The sequence below is a fragment of the Podarcis erhardii genome (genome assembly GCF_964252035.2).
Source record: "Podarcis erhardii genome assembly, chromosome: 5".
NCBI lineage: Eukaryota > Metazoa > Chordata > Lepidosauria > Squamata > Lacertidae > Podarcis > Podarcis erhardii.
Window position 1 is genome coordinate 61,570,514 of NC_138509.1, and position 20,632 is coordinate 61,591,145.

At 42.1% G+C, this 20,632-nt stretch overlaps 1 protein-coding gene across 3 annotated transcripts; it reads left to right on the top strand.

Annotated features, from left to right (window-relative positions):
- Nucleotides 1–1,576: 1,576 nt before the first annotated feature.
- Nucleotides 1,577–20,632, top strand: LOC309343293 (nuclear body protein SP140-like protein; the record flags this gene model as incomplete). 3 transcript variants are annotated; one of them, XM_081864611.1, is made up of 14 exons in its annotated part: nucleotides 1,577–1,780; nucleotides 2,451–2,592; nucleotides 4,051–4,216; nucleotides 6,231–6,326; nucleotides 7,123–7,221; nucleotides 8,926–9,015; nucleotides 10,248–10,358; nucleotides 11,996–12,135; nucleotides 13,661–13,708; nucleotides 17,259–17,374; nucleotides 17,966–18,059; nucleotides 19,231–19,302; nucleotides 19,418–19,564; nucleotides 20,187–20,632. In XM_081864611.1, the coding sequence occupies 13 exons, from the start codon at nucleotides 2,452–2,454 to the stop codon at nucleotides 20,268–20,270; spliced, it is 1,404 nt and encodes a 467-aa protein (XP_081720737.1). In that variant the 3' UTR covers nucleotides 20,271–20,632. The 3 variants fall into 3 exon arrangements, with proteins under 3 accessions (XP_081720737.1, XP_081720738.1, XP_081720739.1); XM_081864612.1 differs by lacking the exon at nucleotides 6,231–6,326 and having other exon boundaries at nucleotides 1,579–1,780; XM_081864613.1 differs by lacking the exons at nucleotides 1,577–1,780; nucleotides 2,451–2,592; nucleotides 4,051–4,216 and adding an exon at nucleotides 5,544–5,742.

Genomic DNA, 20,632 nt, shown 5'->3' on the forward strand with positions numbered 1-20,632 from the left:
CTGCCGCTCATGCTGTGCTCCACCTATAACTTGGGAAACCTTTCTGGTTGTAGGGACAAAGATTTCACACTCTTACTTTAGATGGACTTCACATGTCCAGGTGGGGTTTTTAAAAAATAAATTCAATGCCTATAATAATCAGCTTAAAGTCTTCTTCAGAGATTCTTTTCTTGTCTCGCAGGAGATAGAGAAAAGGGAAAGTATCTTTGATTGTCAAAGAAATCTGTACTTTATAGCCTCTGAACCACCGAAAAATTTCATCTGAAGTACCTGGAGCAGACATGCTATAAACAAAGCAAGAAGTATCACAACACAAAAATGTCAATGAAAGCAATAAATGACATGGCTATTTAAAGAAGCATTTCAAGCACAAAGTAAAGAACTGTAGAGCATATAAACAGAAAGGTCCCATTAGAAGACGAAAAACATGTCTGAGGCTTGATAAATCTCTAACCTCAGATCAGGCTGCAGAATTGTGCTATCTTACCCTTCCTACTTCTACTCAGCTTTAGGTCTTCTGTGTTATTAGTAACTTATATGGGTATCCTTCTATATTTACTTTGAGTACCCAGCTGTAGCCAAAGTGAGATTCTAATGTGAATTTAGGCGCATGGATGGCTTCAGTTTAATTTAGATTATCAAGAGTCACAAATAAACTAGGGGTGGGGGTGAACAGTGTTCAGAAAGAATGAAAACTCATGAGTTTCATTTCAATTGCACCCTTCCTCCAAGGAGCAAAGGGTAGTATACCAGGCTCTCCACCATTAATTTTATCCATACAACAACCCTGTGAGGTAGGTTAGGTCAAGATAAAAGAGACTGGCCCAAGATTGCCTTCATGTCTGAGTCGGGGTTTCAACCTGACTCCACCCCAGTAACCGGCCAACATTCTGATCACACCACCAGGTCCCTCAGGTCTTGGAGATGCTAAAAACTGTCTGTGACTATTGATGGCATGCTGGCAGTCTGAATTGCCAGCAGCAAACATTTGTATTGGAAAGCTCTGACTCAGCCACATTTTTTTTCAGACAAGCGAAATAATTCCAGCATACAATGTTTGTTGCAGATACTGTAAACATTCATTTATGAGACTTTGTGTCTGGATTTGAAGCAAGATGGGATTTGTGGCTTTCACATTCCAAGCAGAGAGATTTTGCATCAGGAAACCATTTAAATGAACCAGGCACACGAGTGGCTCTCCTCGGCCTTTGAGCAACATGTACATTCCTGTTAAAATCCTTGACTCCGCGCAACCATCCCTTTACATTCACACCGCAGACACACAGTCATTGAAGACCCACAAAAACATAATCTCAAAATCTGTTTATACAGTATAGCCACTGAAAGGAACTAGAGGGGAACTCTTAGGTCATACCAGGACTCAGGCAGTAGTCACAATCTGTGTGTGAGACAAAGGGTGGGGTCTCCAAAGGAAGAGATTGTGACAAGGGTAATTATTTTAAAAAGCAATACATTATACACAGTTTCTAACATGATTCACAGGGAGAGGGAAGTTTTGATTTCCTAGTTTTTTTTAACTTTCGATTCTGCTTTTCTTCCCAGAAATTGGCCAATTTAGAGGTTCCACCCAAATCCGTCTCCCAACAGCCAGTCATGGACTCAGTGGGAGGTCCGACGTACTGAAGAAGGAATATTTTTAGTTTCATTTCACTCTCGCCCTCACTTTTTTTTTTCACCTGGCGAAATTTCAAGGTCGATCCTTCTATTTAACCTGGTGCCTGTTCGTGCAGCCTCCACTTTGCGAAGGAAAAGCAGAAAGGTAAGTGTCGCGAGCGGTTGATCTCCGCAAGGAAGAAGGAGCCCCCGACGGGCTTGGCGTCGCAGCAAAGCAATCCTGCGCTCATTCAAGAGATCGGGGAGACTCCAGGCGCTGCCTGAATTTCGGCAAGCGAAGGGGGATGAGGGAGGGACGCCCAAGAAACAGGTCGCCTGCAGCAGGATCGGACTGATGCGTTTCCTCAGGGGGTCTTGGAGTGCTAAGGCTGCAATCCTATCTATACACGCTTACCTGGGAGTAAGCCCCATAGAACTCAGTTGGGCTTACTTCTGAGTAGAGGCGTGTTGGATTGAATAGACCGTTGGAACTAGATTAGCATTGGTTTCTCACTGTAATGCTGCTTTCCTGTTGCTTCCCATAGTATGTTTTCCCTCCTCATCAGGGGTTGGAGAAGAAAATATTCTCTTCAGCTCTATTCCAAGGGCCTTCTCCTTCCTTGGAGGTTTTTGAGCAGAGGCTGGATGGCCATCTGCCATGGACACGTTAAATATAGCTTTCCCCTTTCGGAAATGGGATCTGCCTATTTTAATTCCATGAAATTCTAGATTTTGGTTGCGACGGTAATGCTAAAACTTTTTCTTCAAATAGCCATCACTTCTCTTGTTTTCATCGAGTTTTTGAAGGTATCTGATACATCTTGCTTTGTTTGTAGCATGTCTGCTCTAGGTACTTCGGGTGAAATTTTGGAATGGTTCCGAGCCAATAAAATGCAGATTTCTGCTGCTATCAAAGACTCATTTCCCTTTTTCTTTATCCTGCGAGACAAGAAAATAATATCTGAAGAGCAGTTTAAGGTGACTATTATAGACATTTAATTTATTTTTTAAAGTTGTGTCTGGGGTTTCGTAGTTCATCTATGCCAGGATTGGGGAATCTTTGGCTTCCCAGAAGTTGATGGACTGCAACTCCCATCAGCCCTAGCAAGCATGGTCAATGGCCATGGGTGATGGGAATTCTAGTTCAGCAGCATCTGAAGGGCCAAAGATTCCCCACATCTGTCTGAGCTTTTCCTGGAGCAAAGCCTGACATTATAGGACCATTGTTCACATGTCCGCCCAGCTAGTATATAAAGCAAGGGGTGGGAGATGTCTTAATTTAACCATCAGCAATGTATAAGAAAGGGAGTGCTGAACTCTCACTGCCTGTTTTTTAGCTCCTTGGAATCGGTTACTTTTTCCTTTTCCTAATACTTGAAGCCAGCCAATAGGGGAGGAAAATGGCTGAAGGGAAGGTAGGAAACAAGAGGTGGAAAGTTTCAGCATCCTTCTCCCATGTGCTGCTTTTAATGCTGAAGTACCCATATGGCAGGGACACGGGTGGCACTGTGGGGTAAACCACAGAGCCTAGGACTTGCCAATCAGAAGGTCAGCGGTTCGAATCCCCGCAACGGGGTGAGCTCCCGTTGCTCGGTCCCTGCTCCTGCCAACCTAGCAGTTCGAAAGCACGCAAATGCAAGTAGATCAATAGGTACCGCTCCGGCAGGAAGGTAAACGGCGTTTCCGTGCGCTGCTCTGGGTCGCCAGAAGTGGTTTAGTCATGCTGGCCACATGACCCGGAAGCTGTACACGGCTCCCTCGGTCAATAAAGCGAGATGAGCGCTGCAACCCCAGAGTCGGCCACGACTGGACCTAATGGTCAGGGGTCCCTTTACCTTTACCTTACCCATATGGCACAGGGCAAATGGTTGCAGCTGTGGCATAGGGAGATGTTATACGTGATTCATAACCGGAAAGGTTTTCAGGGTAGCAGGAGGAACATAGCATGAGAGACAACCAGGTGTAGTGAACAGTGTGTTAGACTTGGATGCCAAGATCTGGGCTCAAACTCCATTCAGTCATAGTGTCCACAGAGTGAACCTACGCCAGTGGTCCTCTCCCAGCATAACTTCCCCTCTCCATCCTGAGAGCCTTTAGGAGAGGTTGGGATACAACAGCAACCATTGCACAGGAGGAGGAACCTTGAAAGTTAGTGTGGGATATGACCCAGCGAAAAAGTGAAGAAGATGCACTCCTTAACAGCAGCAGGTTGTGGCTTGTTTCTGAAAAACAAGAGGTCACATGCCTTGAAGCATTCTTTGCCATTACTGTAATACAGAATATAGGAGAGGGGTTTTAGCTGTGCTGGGCCTTGGAATTTGAATTAAATTTGATTTCTTTGCTTATGCTAGGTTTACCATCTTGGATATGACGGGAAATGGGATACTTACTATAAATGAGTTTAAAAAATGCTTGTGTTGTTCTTGTTTTTTCTAGATTTGTTCTGAGCAGGTATCGTCAAATGCAAATGCTCTTCAAAGAGTGGTATACAGTGTACTTGAAAGCATTGCAAACAATGTGTCAGCAGTAAAGGAGATTTTCTGCCCAGAGAACCTGGAAGCATATCAAAATTTAAAGCCAATATATGAAAGCCTAGAAAATGGTAAGTTATCTTGTTGGTTGTGCTAAATCTACCTGGCAAACATAAAAGATAAATAGTCAAAAGGAAAGGAAAATCATCGGATTTTATTGAGAAATGGTGTAGTAGTGAGTGTTTGAGCCACGGAATATTCCCAACCATGCATTCCCTTTGTCTCAGCTCTCTGCCTGCCATCTGCTGGCGAATTTATTATTATTCTGTTTATTTGAAAGTACTTATTGTCTGCTTTTTATTGTGAAAAATAATATGGTGGTTTACAAAATAAAACCAGTACACTAAAACAACAAGAAAACATCAACCAGAATTAAGTTAAGTAATACCATTACTAAGGATCAGTGCCCAGGAATGCCTATTTAAATTGTAGGTGTTTACCAGCTTTCCCCATAAGTGCTCATTTTGTCTCTAAGGGAAGGTTAATTCAACTGTGTCAGAAGATGGTGCTGTATCCTAGTCATCATAAGACGTATGTCTGCTTGATATGGCATGTTTAGAATATCCTCCTTAGTAGAGGGGCATCCAATTTTGACAGTGAATGGGCTGGAATATGTGAAAGGGGGGGGGGCAGAGAGCAGGCAGGGGCGGGGCTGGCACGCGTCCTGAAGGCGTGGTGTGCTGCCTGTGGGGGCGGGGCGCCCAGTGCAGGTGGGTGGGCAGCCACAATGGCACCCCACCGGAATCTCTCTGCCAGGGGCGGAGCGCTCCCCTCGCAACCCTCTTCCTCCGCCAGTGGTCCTAAACTGTTCAAAGCCTTACATGTCAATATTATCACCTCAAACACAGTTCAGTAGCAAATAGGCATTCAGTGCTGTTCCTCCCAGTGGCGTAGCATGGGGGGTGCGGGGGGGCCGGCTGCACCGGGCGCAACATCTGGGGGTTAGGGTTAGGGGGTGCAAATCCACGGGTTAGGGGACACAAATTACTTGCCTTGCCCCGGGTGCTGACAACCCACGCTACGCCACTGGTTCCTCCAGCACTGTTGATAAAGAATCGTAGAGGTGGAAGGGATCCCAAGGATCACTTCATCCAACCCCCTGCAATTCAGGAATCTCAACTAAAGCATCCAAGACAGATGGCCATCCAGCCTCTGTGATGTGTATGCATGGAAGGATGCTGTACTAAGTGTTTTGCACCAGCTGCAGTTTCTTATAAACCATAAATGATTAGATCAGCGATCTCGAATCTTTGTCAACTACTGGATACATTTTCAATTATGAGAGTGCCATGATCACAAAATGGCTGCCATGGGGGTGGGGTGGCATAGCACAAAATGGCTGCCAAGGGGAACATGGCATAACACACAGTTAGAGAGACAACCACCCCCAATAATCTCATGCTTAAAATCAGGACTGGCTCGGAGCATTTTGCAGCTTTGGACAAAACAGGAAATGTCACTAGCGCCTACTCTTTGTCAGCACTCTTGTCACCTGCTCCTCCCCTGTATGCCACACACCCACCACAAGCAGAAGGCAGCAGGGGAACAGAAGGCCATAGAAGAGAGGAGTGGGCAGTGGAGAGCAGGAATGGAGGTGGTGGGTGAGGGTGTCACAATGGGCAGGTAAAGAGGAGGAGGCAGAGGGCAGGAGTGGAGGCTGGATGTACCACCTGATGCATTTGCCTCACCTTACCTCGTTCGCAGGCTGGACCTGCTTACAATGGGAAGTCAGCTGTGTCCTGCTGGTACTGATTATGATTATTGATTTTACATATACTGATGCTGTTGATGTCCATAGTATCATGAAAAATATACAAGGTAGCCCCACCAGTCTTGTTTGCTTAGAAAGCACCTGCACATTTTGTTGCATAACTTTTTTTTTTTAGGAGGACTAGAAACTTACTTAAAACAAGAACAATGAAAGCTCAAAGTCAGAGGACCTTTCCCCGGGGCGCCACTGGAAGCCTTCCCTGGTGCCATGCCATGTTGCTGACCCCTGGGTTAGATGTTCACAACACATTTTATCCATTTAATTTAATAGTAAGGTGCTAATGCCCTTGTTTTCTTCACACACTTTCTTTTCAGTTCTCCAGCGTGCTACAAATAGCTTTGCCACAGGACCTGGGAGCAAGAACATACTCCAGACAAAGAAGAACAATTCTGAATTCTCTGCACCGAAAGGTGAATTTGACATGGGTCTCTAAATGTTTCTGAGGCATAGACTGTGGGGAGAGAAAAATAGAATAATATAAGGCAGAACTCCCCAAACCTTCCACCTACAGGACCTACCTGAGATGGATGAAAATTAGAGACCCTCCAGGTAGCCTTTTTATTGATGATTCCTGATGATTTGTGCTAATAGGGCTATTGGGCAGTCATGTGTGTTCCTGCTGTCAATATTGTTTGCACTTGCTGAAGCTTGAACAGTTGCACTGTTTTATTTTAAGTCAGTGCATAGCCTGTAACCTCCTTCTGAAGTTCTATAACTTTTTATGTCACAAATGTTCTGCTATATTTTTATGATGCCTTTGTTGTGCTATAGCACCTTTGGACAGCAATAACGTGGTAGCATTAAGGAAACATCACACAGCAAGCTAAAGCAGAATAAATCCACCACTAATGGACTATTATTGTGTCAAGAACGTGTTGCAGAATACACCCACAATAAAACATCTGTCTTGAGGGGCCCTTACTGAGGCCCACTAGTCTCAAAATGCTGGCAAATGGAAACAGAGTTGGCATAATCAGCTGCCAATTGCTGACATCATTTTCAACTGATACCTAATCCATCTTTGGAAATTGAAAACACCATTTTCCTTATGGGAAGGAGTTCCATATTCCCCCTTTCCCCAAGCCAAGTACAGTACAGCCATTTTCTTAGGAGGTATTGTGACTAGTCTTCTCATTTTAGGCAGAATTTGCTGACCCATAAGAACTAAGTGAGAAGGTTGTTCAAAACTTCCCTTTTTTGTTTCAGGTTTTCCCTTTCTCCTTACACCCAGGTTTGATCAAGAAATGGCAGAACCTTATAAAAAAAAAAAAATTTCAGAGGGAGAAGCCTCAACTAGCTATCAAGGTATTGCATAAAAATAGATGGAGCAGGGTGGGCACTTCTGAACATAATTTTATATGAAGAGGTTTTTCAGTTTTGATATTCATGTTTCATGGCAATGACGGTATATAAGCATTGGATAAAAGTAGATGAGAATATGTTAAATTTATGGAAGGTATTATTGTCTTGGGAGGAAAAAGGATACTTTGGATAATGCAATTTTAAAAATAAAAATGGTAATCCAGTTTCCTAGGATCAACTAAGACTGGACACAGGAGATTTGGGTATGTATGGGATGGCTTCACCTACATCAGTTGAGTTAGATCCTGCTAAATCAGGGTATCTAGGCACCGGATCCCTTACCAGATTTGAAATTGTTCTGTTAAACCAAGGATCTAAAGGTAAAGTGTTGATATAAGAGATTTATGGAGAATTGTTGGAAATTTCATTCAGCCCATTAAGAAGCACGAAAACTATCTGGGAGGCAGACATAGGATGTGAAATAGATGATATAAAACAGAAAAGCGTGTGAACCATTAAAACCAGCAGGGTCTATTTCTGCCTGCGTAGTGCAGAATACCACACCAGAGTCTCCCATAGGTGGTACAAGGCTCCAGTTTGCTAGCTATCATGTATCATGGTGTAGTGGTTAAGAGCGGTAGCCTCGTAATCTGGGGAACCGGGTTCGCATCTCCGCTCCTCCGCATGCAGCTGCTGGGTGACCTTGGGCTAGTCACACTTCTCTGAAGTCTCTCAGCCCCACTCACCTCACAGAGTGGTTGTTGTGGGGGAGGAAAGGAAAGGAGAATGTTAGCCGCTTTGAGACTCCTTAAAGGGAGTGAAAGGCGGGATATCAAATCCAAACTCCTCTTCTTCTTCTTCTCTAGCAGTAGTGTTTTGGCTGGGCTGTGGTCACTCGGTAACATATTTCAGTCTCTGATGGGAATGCCTGATTGTCAAAAACTTTTATTCTGACATATATTAGGAAATCAGTAGTATTATTCAGGACCCAATACAAATTACACCCCAATTGTAACTATTTTTAGGACATTAAGATGAACATAAAACTAAACATTTTGCTAATCTTTCTGCTAGTTGCAGCTAGGCTGTCTATCACACAATTGTGGGAAGCCTTGAAAGACCTAAATATTTCTCTTTGGTATAATAACATTTGGAATATAGTCATATCCGAGAAGCGAACATATCAGTTAAGAGTATTGAAAGGTATTGAAAACCCAGTGACTTTGTGCTACTTGGTGAAACTTGACACTGACTGATGCTTCAGTATGGGATGCTTATATGTAGTATGTATGAACTTTATGAAGCAATGTATGGGTTTTTCCAGATTTCTCTTTTCCTGTTGTTCCCTGTATTGTGTTTCCTTCCATTGTTCTTGTAATTTAAAAACGCCATTTTTAAATGCTTAATACACAACTGCACTGTTGGCCTGGCACTATGAAGGCATTCCATGGCATTTGGGTGGAATCTAGCCACATATTAAAAATGTTGTGAAAATGCTTAAAATTTATTTTTTTTTGAAAAATATGTTGAATTTGCCATAGCTCGCCATCGCCATCTAATGTCACATTTGTACAATGCGCTTTACAACACACTTAAAACGTTTTATTTGCAGCTGTATAGCTGAGTCCTTGGTTCCTCTTTTTAAAATGAGTGAAAAAGGGATAACAATTCCCTACTAAATGGCTTCTTCTTCTTCTTCTTCTTCAGGACTGAAAGTTGCTGGTGCGACAGAAAGCATGGCAAAAATGTCTCCAGGACCAACTAACACCTGTTTGAAAATGAGTGGTACTCCAAAAGGTAAAGAAGGTGCAATGGTATAGATTCCTCATAGGTTCTCCAAACTAACCCCTTCCACAGTTCTCCAAAAGCAGCTTTGGCATATACCCTACAAACTGGGCGAGGGCGTTGTCCATATGTCATTTACCTGCACCCTGGTTCCTAGCTGCCATTTTGCCCACTTCTTTTTTTAAATGCCTGCCTCCATTACCCAGTTCCCTGTTTTTGTTGTTGTTTTAACTGCATGCATGCAATGTTAGCCATTACCAATAGTTACAGAATCCTGTTATGATGACTATGGAGCTCCATTCTTGCTATGTCTTGAAACCTGACCCCTTGACCCTATGTGAGCTCAAGGAACTTGCTTCACATTGTGGTTATATGCTGCAACCTGACTTCTCAGTTCCCAGTTCTCTTAAGAGTTGGCACACATAGAGTTGCACCAGGGCATCTGCACAGATGTGCCAGAATATCTCCATGGCGGAGTCATAATTTGAGTTATGCTGGCAATGTGGAGCTTCCACCATATCCTGTAGCTTTCCAGCCATTGTATCTGTCGGGGGCTGGTCTGAATATGATGCCAGAGACTGGTCTGACTCCGAAGATGGGGGAATGCAGTCACAGACAGAGCAGCCTCTAACAGAGGAGGAGGGGGAGGATTCGCCCCCCCGCGCCTTCCATGTTCCCAGAAGCAGAGAGACCAGAAGATTCAGAGGCTGCACAGTCGGGGGAAGAGCTGGACAGCTTTGAGATAGTAGCTAGGCAACCAGGAGGGAGGGAGCATTTAGGAGATTCTTCAATCGAGTGGTGGGGAAGTCCATCCCCCCCAAACTCGGAGGACTAAAAGGGTCCAGGAACAACGGAAGCGCAGGGGCGGGACAGGTGACCGGTAGCACGCTTCTTGCTGCAGAAGCGGAGTGGATTCAGAGTGAGCAACTGCCATCCATGGGGAGGGTGGTTTGATGCTGCTCTCAATATGTCGTTATAAATAAAATGGACTATAAACCTGCCAGAGCCTCATTACTTTTTATCAGAAGCTACTGGAGGGAGGGGAAACTCCCTTGCCTGCCAACATACCTGACAGTATCTTTGGTTTAGAATTGTGTCCCAATATATTTTCAGGTGATATGAAATGCTACTTCATGCCACATCTTATCAGTAGGATCTGTAACTTGGTAAGACTGCTGTCATTTTCTGGAAACCCAAAATATGGAAATTGCAGCACTTGACATCAATTTCTTGATTTCCTCTAGGAAAAGGGATACAAAATATTAAAAAAGACAAACCGGTTGTCCAGGGCTCAATAGTGGTTGTTACTTGTGGAAAAACTAAAGGTGTTTTATATAAGGAAAAATTGGCAAAAGGTAAACATTGTTTCGAAACAGTTTAATTGTATGTGTAATTACGTATTTTAAGAGAATTTTATAGCAATAAGAAGTTAAAATCTTTGTGTTTGTGCCCATGAGTGTGTTGGGAGAAAGATGGATCCATGTGGCAGTATGTGGGTGTAATTTTATGTTTGGGACCACTTAAATAGTCTTGTAGGAAATTGGTTTTTTATTTCCCACTGAATCCTGGGTAACTTGGAGTAATTCTATCTATATCACAATGGGATTTTCAGTACCTTTAAATCCTTCAAATTACAGTTCAGAAATGCATGCTTAAATGATTTTTTCAACTTAAAAAAATTATCACAAAACAGTATTATATTGTATTCTTCCACTTTAATTGGTGCAGCATATCATTTGTGTATTAGACTATGTGTGGGAAAACTTTGGCCCTCTGGGTGCTGTTAGCCCTGATCACGCTTGCTGGGGCTGATGGAAGTTGTACTTCAATAACATCTGGAGGGCCAAAGTTTCCCCACATTAGACTGCATTAATGCACTGCAGTTACCGTACATCAACCCATAAATTGCGAATTGAAAATAATTGGCAATTCCTCCATATTTTAAAAAAGAAAAAAGACAACTCAATGTATTTGGTGCTACAGTTTTCAGGATCATTCTTACTGGGCGGAGAAAATTTGCCCCCCACTTAAATTATAATTATACCAAATGAACATTGGAAGAGAAACACATTTTACACTTCATGTAATCAATGCTATTTTTTACTGGTGGTATTATCAGGCCAAGTGCTTGTGGTCAGCCATGTTTGGCACTGGCCAAAGACTCCAGGGCCTCTGACCAGACCAGCCTTTTGCCCAAATACTCACCCCCATGCACAGGTAGTGGTATGTGTGCACTGCTGACAGCAAAGGTTGTCCCCATCTACAGTGACTTGCTAGACACTCACCTCACTGCTCAGAGGTGTGCTCTGTGTGAGGTGTCTGAGAAAATGGCTGCACTGTTACAGTAGTTTGCCACTGCAGCTAGAAAATCTTTTAAAGTATTTGCAGCCACCATTGGGCCTTTCTCAGATCTCAGATGTGGAGGAGATGATAGATAATCCACCACCACTTATGCTACTTCAGGGGACAGGGAAGGAAGCAGGAGGGATGGGGGTAGCAAGAGGGAAAGAAGAAAAGTTTGGATTTGATATCCCGCTTTATCAGTACCCAAAGGAGTTTCAAAGCGGCCAACATTCTCCTTTCCCTTCCTCCCTAACAACAAACACTCTGTGAGGTGAGTGAGGCTAAGAGACTTCAGAGAAGTGTGACTAGCCCAAGGTCACCCAGCAGCTGCATGTGGAGGAGCGGGGAAGCAAACCCGATTCACCAGATTATGAGTCCACCGCTCTTAGCCACTACACCACACTGGGACTGGAAGAGGATAGTGTTGCTGTTGCCACAAAGAGAAGGACTGGGACAGGAGTAGAGACCTCGCTTCCCTGTAGTCTGGTGTTGGCCCTGAGCAGGTCCCGTGCTGAAACACATTTCTAGTATTGATTTTTCCCAGTGTAAATATTGGAAAAGGAGCTGCTGGTGGCAATTTCTTTCTCCCTCTATTGAACTTTGCTGAATGGGACAAGCTTGCAGCACTGTTGTGACTTCTCTGTTACAGGAGCTACACAGAAATGTATCAAGAATTATAACGGAACATGGTTCACACCACAAGAATTTCTGATTGAAGGAGAAATTGGAGGTACAAACTGGAGAAAAAGTATCCGCTATCAGGGGGCTCCTTTAGAAACATTAATAAAGGTATGCAGTTCACTTCTATTGGCTATAATTTTAATGCCTCGTTCTTTACTTGTAATTACAAAGGAATTTCAAATGATGCCACCACGGCTTTCCATATATTTATCCACACATATCATTCCTGTTACAAGGACAATATCCTGTATTGTAAGTGAATAGCAGCACAAATTGTTTTATGAAAAAGCCATTGTCTAGATTCTAGAATGCCCTAACACAAGAGCTGCCCACAGACAGGTGATAGGTTGCCTGCAAAGGCCACCACTGGTTTCCCTGAACAGACGCTGCTGAGTGTTGACTTTTCATTTTTTAAACAGTAAGGCTCCAGCTCTTCTAGAAAATCAGTTATGGGACAAAACATGCAGATACCTTCAAAGCAATTTCAGTGAAATAATTTGAGTGTGGTGTGACTACCTTGTATACATTTCCTGTTGCTGAGGAACGCTCTCTGTTGCTATTAGACAACAACAGCATCCATATGTGTGTAAAATAAAAATTCTGTGATCTTCACAATCAGAACCAGTGGGGCATAGCTGACTTCCTATGGTATTCCATCAGGTTGCTGGGGATAGCCATCTTTCTTATTTTGTTTTATCCCTTTCCACCCCACCCACAATGGCAACTATTTTGTGCCCCCAGCATTGTCGCAAAATTTGAAATGTACCCACTGATTCAGAAAGGTTGGTGACTCCTGCCCTAACACAATGTAGAACTGAGCAGACATAAAGATTGTGCCAGCTAAAGGCAAGATCTGTATTCCATGGAACCATGATCTATGGAAGTTTTATGATTACAATAAAGACTATGTGATATTTATTATAAAAATAACAAAAAATGGCACAGATTGATTATAGTATCAGCTTTTCTAAATCGGAGGCCCCATCGTTAGATACGTGAAATTCAATCCTCAGTTGTAGGGTAGAGTAGGAACAGAATTCTCAGTGGGAGGGATTGTAGGCAGTGAGGTCAGTGGGAAATTAAATGCAAAAAGTACAGACCATGATAATTCTATTAGAGCTAGGATTGTTATATATGTCATTACTTATCGGCCACCTTTCAAGGTTATCTTTCTTAAGGTGACTTTCAGCATACTAAAACACATAATACTGCAAGCATAAAAATCATAATCTACAAGACAACAGGTGTGCCAAATGGGCACTGTGATGCTTTGCAATAGCTGTGCCCATTCATGAAACTCAGTAACAATCCATCTTATGCAGAATACATTAGTAATGCTGAATTTATTATCTGTGGTGCGGTAAGAAACCCCTGTATCTCTTCAGACCAAAATGGGAGTAATTCAGCTTTTCACATGAGAGCCTATCTTTGACGTTCGTTTGCTCAAACATGGCGAATTTAAGGTTAGTAGTAGAGTGTTCCAGCAGAATGAAATAATTCCCTACTGGATTTTAAACAAATATAAATCGTGAGGTGTCAGAATATGTCTCATTTCCACCATCTAATTCAGATTAAGTTTGGGGATTCTGTTGGTTCCTCAGAACAAACCTAATAAATGTGATGTTTGTTTCAGGATGGCTTGCTACCTGAGCCAGCACGACCTTCCCCAGTGAAAAATAAGGTAAACAAATTGTGAACACTTTTACTAGATTGACTGTAGACAATGCACCAATCTAAATGGGCATCTACACATTTTATTTGTCCATTTATGCATTAAGACATTTCTGTCTTGATCATCTCCAAAAAAATTAATATTTACTTCAGAATAAGGAGGTACAAAACATAATCAACAAAAACATTAAAGCAGTACTAAGATTCATAAATAGCCTGACAAAAATGCTGAGTTTGTACCTGGTATCCATATGAATATAATAAGGTGGTAAGACTCACCTTAGTAGAAAGGTTATTCTACAGATGCAGAGCCACCACCAAAATCAATTTATTAATTGATTTCTTCAGATTTCATAGGATACATGTTGGTTAATGTATTATCTATATAAATGTATACTGTGCTTTAAACAATATTGTTCTCTGTCTCTTACTCGGAATCTGATCATATATTTGTGTGAGGAAATGCTGAAGGAAAATATCTGCTATCCCATGAAACCTTTTCCTCCTTTATATCTGATTCAATATACCGGTAATTTTCATACCCTAATTCAACCCTAATTCAAAAAGGGATGCGGGTGGCACTGTGGGTTAAACCACAGAGCCTAGGACTTGCCAATCAGAAGGTCGGCGGTTCGAATCCCTGTGACGGAGTGAGCTCCCGTTGCTCGGTCCCTGCTCCTGCCAACCTAGCATGCAAGTGCAAGTAGATAAATAGGTACCGCTCTGGCGGGAAGGTAAACAGCATTTCCATGCGCTGCTCTGGTTCTCCAGAAGCGGCTTAGTCATGCTGGCCACATGACCCGGAAGCTGTACTTGGCCAATAAAGCGAGATGAGCGCTGCAACCCCAGAGTCGGCGAAAACTGGACCTAATGGTCACGGGTCCCTTTACCTTTACCTTAATTCAACCCAACCCATCCCTTTCTCAACACCCAGTACAGATACACAGTGAACTGTCAATGAAAGATCTTCTTCTTCCACTGGCAATTTGCTGACAGGCTGGATTGGGAGCCTCAATGGGCTATGCCCATGTCATGAACCAGAGGTTCATTAACTTTAAACTGAAACTAATGCTTTAAAATGAGCAGTGACTTGCCTCTTGAACAGTTCCAGTAGCATCTTCAAGTGCCAAATCAGACAGGTAGGTGGGGCTGCCCACTTGTCAATCGCAGGGTGTCATTATTATCCCACCCACCTGTCAAAATCTGTTGCGTGGTTCCTAAGCTTCTCCTGCTGCTGTGGGAAGCATGAGAAACAAGTCTGCGTTTTAAGGAATAAGCAGCTTCTTTCATGTACTTGCCACACTGGCAGCAGCAGGCAGTGGCGTAGTGTGGGGGGTGCAGGGGGGGCCGGCCGCACCGGGCGCAACATCTGGGGGGCACGCGCTCACACTCACAGTGCTAAAATCCACGGGTTAGGGGGCGCAAATTACTTGCCTTGCCCCGGGTGCTGACAACCCACGCTACGCCACTGGCAGCAGGGAGAGCAAAGGGGAAAGAATAACTTCATGCTTCCCTTTATCCTTCCCCACCCCCACTATGGCTGCTGGTGGCAGTGTATGGGGGCAAACAAAGAGAATAATTTCTCCCCTTTATCTTTCTTCTCCGCCTCAAGCAGTGGCAGCAGGGGTGGCAGCAAAACCTGCCCTGTCCTGATCCTCCAGAACAAGGTGTTATTCTACCACAAATCAGCTGGTGGGCAGCTGGGAGCATGCCTTGTTCCAGCAAAGGATAAATTGGAAGCCCACTTTAATCTCCCAATTGTTTCTTTGAAGCCCCACCTGTATGACATCAGGTGTAGGGCAAGTGAGTGTGGCTTCCCCAAAATGGACTGGAAGGCCAAATGGAGAGGCCTGGCTTGTGAGCCAGAGGTTGGTCCTCCATGTGGGAATGTTCAGGGATGCAGGAGAGGATATATTATGAGATTATATCCTTATCCAACTTGTGCTAACAAGTTCCCAAAATATCAGCAGAGTTTATAGACATTCCCCTTTTAAGTTTGCAATGGTAACATGTGCTCAGGTTTGCTAGAACCTCTATAATAATTATTTTGGTAATTTCCCCTTTGTTCCCTCTTAAAATACAAGACACGACAGTCTTTCATAAAAGTATAAAGAGAATTTACTCACGTTCTGTTCACAATAGGATCCCAGAAGGCAGACAGGCTTGAAAAGGTAACATACATTTAGAATCTATCTTATAGGAAGATAGTCCCTTTCTGCTCTCTTGGCTGGGAGCCAAGAGGGCATCCTTAGCAGATGTTGCTGCTTCGAAGGAAGATGGCAGAGAGAGAGGGATGGCTGTTCTGCACTGTGCTTTTATTATTACCTGCACAGGTGAGGCCACACCCACCTCTGGTCACATGCGGAGGAAGTCTGTCCCAAGAAGTTTACCTGCTGGCTGGACAGACATCCCTCCCCCTGTCTCAACATGTACACTCTAGGAATGCTATAATTGACTGCTCCTGTGTTTTACATCCCACACTCCAGCCCTTCTGTGGCCTCCAAATGTTGGACTCGTAACTCCCATCAGCCCCAACCAATATAGCCAATGGATTTGAGTCATGGAAGTTATAGTCCCAACGATTGGAGGGCACTACGTTGTCTACCACCGCTATAAGGCTCTCAGACAAGGCATTCCACTATCCCTCCCTCTTTTCAATTTTTCTTTTCCAACCGATGCTCAACATGGTGCAGCTGCTCTGCATGCTCAGTCCTCATTGGGCTTTTGGGAGTTTGTGTGTTTGTTCCTTAAATATCTTTTTTTCTTCTTCTTCTACAAATCCCAATTTCTCCTAAACATGGTGACGGCTTCCCCTTGTTTCCCAGTGGATCTGTTTTGGCCCTCACCAGCTCAGTTTTCTATCCCCCCTCTCCTTCAGCGCACATAAGAAACTTCCAGACGAGCCTGTAGTAGTAGTATAAAAATATGGGTGTGGGAAGGGGAAGGTTGATCAAGAAAACAGGCAAAGCAGCCTGAAGAAACAAGCTCTTCTTCATGTGTGCAATGCATAAAGGGAGAAAATATAAAATGAAGACATTCAAAAATGTTCTTTACTTAGAAGCTGAAATGTTAGCCATGACTGTATAGTGCTACTACTGGTAGTCCGTCCGTGGTGAGTAATATTAAAAGGACACCTTTGTCTACACACCTAGCACAGCAAGATGTGATGCTTTCAGGGTCCAAGAAATATTACCTGTTTGCCAGCTTCCTACACTTCTGTTTTGCCAGACTTGAGAAAACAGGAAGATACCAAGTGGATATTGACATATTAATTGGATACCTTCAGTGACCTCTACATAAACCAAAGATAACTTCTACAAGTTATCTGTTGCAGCAAAAACAAACCAAGTTAGTTTTAAGTTTTTACTGCACACAGATGTATATGTGGTTGTTGAAGTTATTTTATGATATGCCTGCCAACTGAAAATCCTTTGTTAAAGTCTTTTAAAACCACCATTCAGGGCCCATTATGCTCACAATGTGGTGTACTAGCAACACCACAGATAAAAAAACCCTCTCACTCTACCGTTTCAACAAACTTCTTCTTTTTTTTACTTTAGCCAACAGATGGCATATGTGATGTGTGTATGGAAGAAGGGTCTGAGATATGCTGCAGTTCATGCAATAAATCATTTCATCTTTCTTGCCATGTTCCAGAAGAATTGGCTGTGAAAAGGTATTTGCTTTCCTACTCTGAGTTCTAGAGTAAGGTGAAATAGTCAAGAAAGTCAGGTGTTGACAACATCACTCTGTAAAGCCCAGCAATAACTTGCTAAACTGTAGGCTAGCAAGATGTAGGCTAGCTCAGCTGTGAACTATTAATATAGACAATAGTGCACTTTGTATTGCAAATTAATTTCACTATTTTTCTCACATTAAATAAGGTACAAGTCTATAAAAGCAAAACTACACTGTTTATAAAATCTTGTAATGATATTTCATCTCTCCTGTTTAATGCATATTAGTCCTGGTGAAGCTAAACTATAATAGAACAGTAGCTTTCAGTAATATGTTATAGCCAAGTAATATGTTATACCACTACTTCTTTTTGTTCCAGTTCAAGATAGTGTTTAATAAAAATGACTATTATGATTAGCCTTGTCATCGTGTTAGTTCTGCTGCTAAGTATTTTTCTAAGGAATGTTAGTTTAAGAAAGTCATGGTTATGGCAAACCTTCAGAAATGAATAAATAAATTTCTACTATGGCAGTATTGTCTGCAAATTGCATCTAACATTACCATTATGCATTGTACTGCATTTTTATAGGTTTTGGAAATGCACCTTTTGCAAATGGAAAGCTAACCTTTACTTCAGAGAAGACCAGGTTTTAAAGTGGAAAATGGGTGCCAAGCCAAAAAGTGTGAGTAATGTAAAACCTTTTCCTACTTCAGTTTAATGATAAGCAAAGTAGTAAAATTAGGGCTGTAACACCAATTGCTTTAAAATTCTAAATAAAAAGTCTCCTTTTAGCAAGGCCAGCCACCTCTGTCATAAACTTCCCAATATTTTTACCACCAAGACAGCTCTACCTCTCCTTGTTACACCCAAAATTTGTGACCCAAATGTGGGAGGAACCCCTGGCATATTTAAAAGCAGTGCTGTGGCAGCTTTAAAGAGCTTCACAAGGCTTCATTGGACTTGGTTATCAAACAGCTTGAGTACTTGGTCTTCTACACTGTGTGGCTGCTATTATTTGCTGCATGGGCAATTCATTTCATCTGTATTGGGAATCAAGGCATTGCATATGGCTGGCCATTCTACAGAGCAAGAATGCCGTATTAAATATTTAAGCTATAATTAACAGGGAAGGGTGTTGTATAGGATTAGCCACTGATTGAATAATTTATTGAATGAGCAGTGTCCTTTTATTTGGGGGAAAGAGGAAATATAGCTGACTACTGTCTTGAGGATCTTAGAAGTCAGGAAGGACCAGTTATCTTTGTGGGGAAGATGGAGGTGGGGGAATTGCTAATGACTGGCCACTGCTAGGTGTACACTATGTACACTAGGAGTACATAGTGATTGCAACTCACACCTTATTTCCTCCCATCTCACATTCGGCAGCTGTATTTTTAATTTTTTGTTTCTGAGATCTACAATGAAAGGTTGTAAATAGATAGCTAGATACGTTAGAAAAGAGGGTGCTGGAAATCCTAGTTGCATGGCAGCTAACTGGTTAATACTGTGTTGCTTCATATTGTTTTTTTCTTTAAATTCTTCTTTTTCCTTACTAGAACTCATTCAGATGAATAAAATAAAATTGATTTTTTTCAGTTTGTTTGTTTGTTTTATACACATGCAAATTTAATCAATAAAGTAACCAACAATAGTTACCAATTACAATTTCTTATTTCTTAAGTAAAATCTCTAAAGGAACCCATAATAATCTATTTTGGTGAATTTGGTGAAAGTTTCATTCAAATAGCTGGGACCTGTTTCTAAATAAATATAATCAATTTATGTCTATCGGCATGGGCTCCTTATTTCATTTGAGGCCCTTGAACATTGGTTTCTTTTGTTTTGTTTTATAGACATGTGAGTTCTTGCTTCTAAAGATCTGGTGTGAGCCTGAAGGTGCTGTTTTTGCTGATGAACCAGTCACAGTAAGTCATGAGGGCAAGAGTAAAATAACACAATCCTGGAGCACTATTGCTGAGATTGTAGAAATATTTCCAGTACTTATACTAATATTGCTTTCTGGTGGTGCTGATTTAACAGATCCAAACATGTGATGATAACTATCCAAATAACCCCATGTGGCTCAAGAGGATTAAAAAGAAGCTGAATCTAAACCAGTACGAAACAGTGGCAGATTTCATTGGTGATATGCGTCTGATGTTCAGCAATTTTCTGCAGTTTCATCAAGTAAGCATCAGTCTTTCCCTTCCCTTCAGTTTGTTGCCCGTGAATGATAAACACATGCGAGTGAGGAGGTCAAGTTAGGTTTCTGTTATACATTGAAATTAAAAACCCCAAAAGAATAAGAGTGAGGAAAAAGTAAAATATGATTCAGTGTGACTCAATTTCTCTCTGTCTCTGTCCCTCTCCCTTTCATGTACTAAAACAAATACGGTAACTCTCTGCTGTGATAACTGACCACTGTCACTCAGTGCTAAACCATCTAAGCAATCCTCATGTGTCCCTAAGAAAACCCACCTGGCTCCCTTCTTATCTTTGAATGCTTGGATAGCTGCAAACCTATGTGTGGGAAGATCTCAATATATTACTTGTGGAGAAGGAGTTCTCTTCCGGAGGTCTTGAAGCAGAAGCTAGACAGCTGTCATTGAAATCCCACTATCTCATTGTGATAATCTCATTGTACTTGTACATAAACTGCCACGATAACCTGAAATGGCTAGGACAACAGAAATATTTAAACGTTTCCACCTGCTGTAGACATTTTGAAGAGCAATGGTAAAATCTAAATAAATTAAGCAACAAGTCACACACATATCAAAGCTAATGTTCTATTATATTTCCCCTGCAGGGGCAGGATGTCGCAGAAGATGGAAGAAAACTGCAAAATGAATTTGAAAAGAGCTTCCGGGAAGCTTTTTTTATTTGTAATTAGCTGCTTGAGGGCAGCCCAAATTTACTAAACAAATTAGTAAGAGAAACTCAACACGAAGTATCCGTCCAGTAACAAAACATAGCCTAGATCAAAATATAAAACAAGTCTAATTTAAATTCATGTCAACACAGTCTCAAATGCAATCTATGTAACACAAGAACTCAGTGAAATATTCTCCCTTTTGGCCTAAATGTTCCCATTAGGAGTGGAGGGATTTGTCATTTTCGGTTCTCTTTTTGTCATTTTTCCATTCATAACTTCAGTTCTCCACATTTCTGTAGCAATTTGAGAATTTTATTTTTTTAAATCCTCATGAGAATTCTACAGCACTTTAGTGCAAAATTAACACATATTTGTATGCA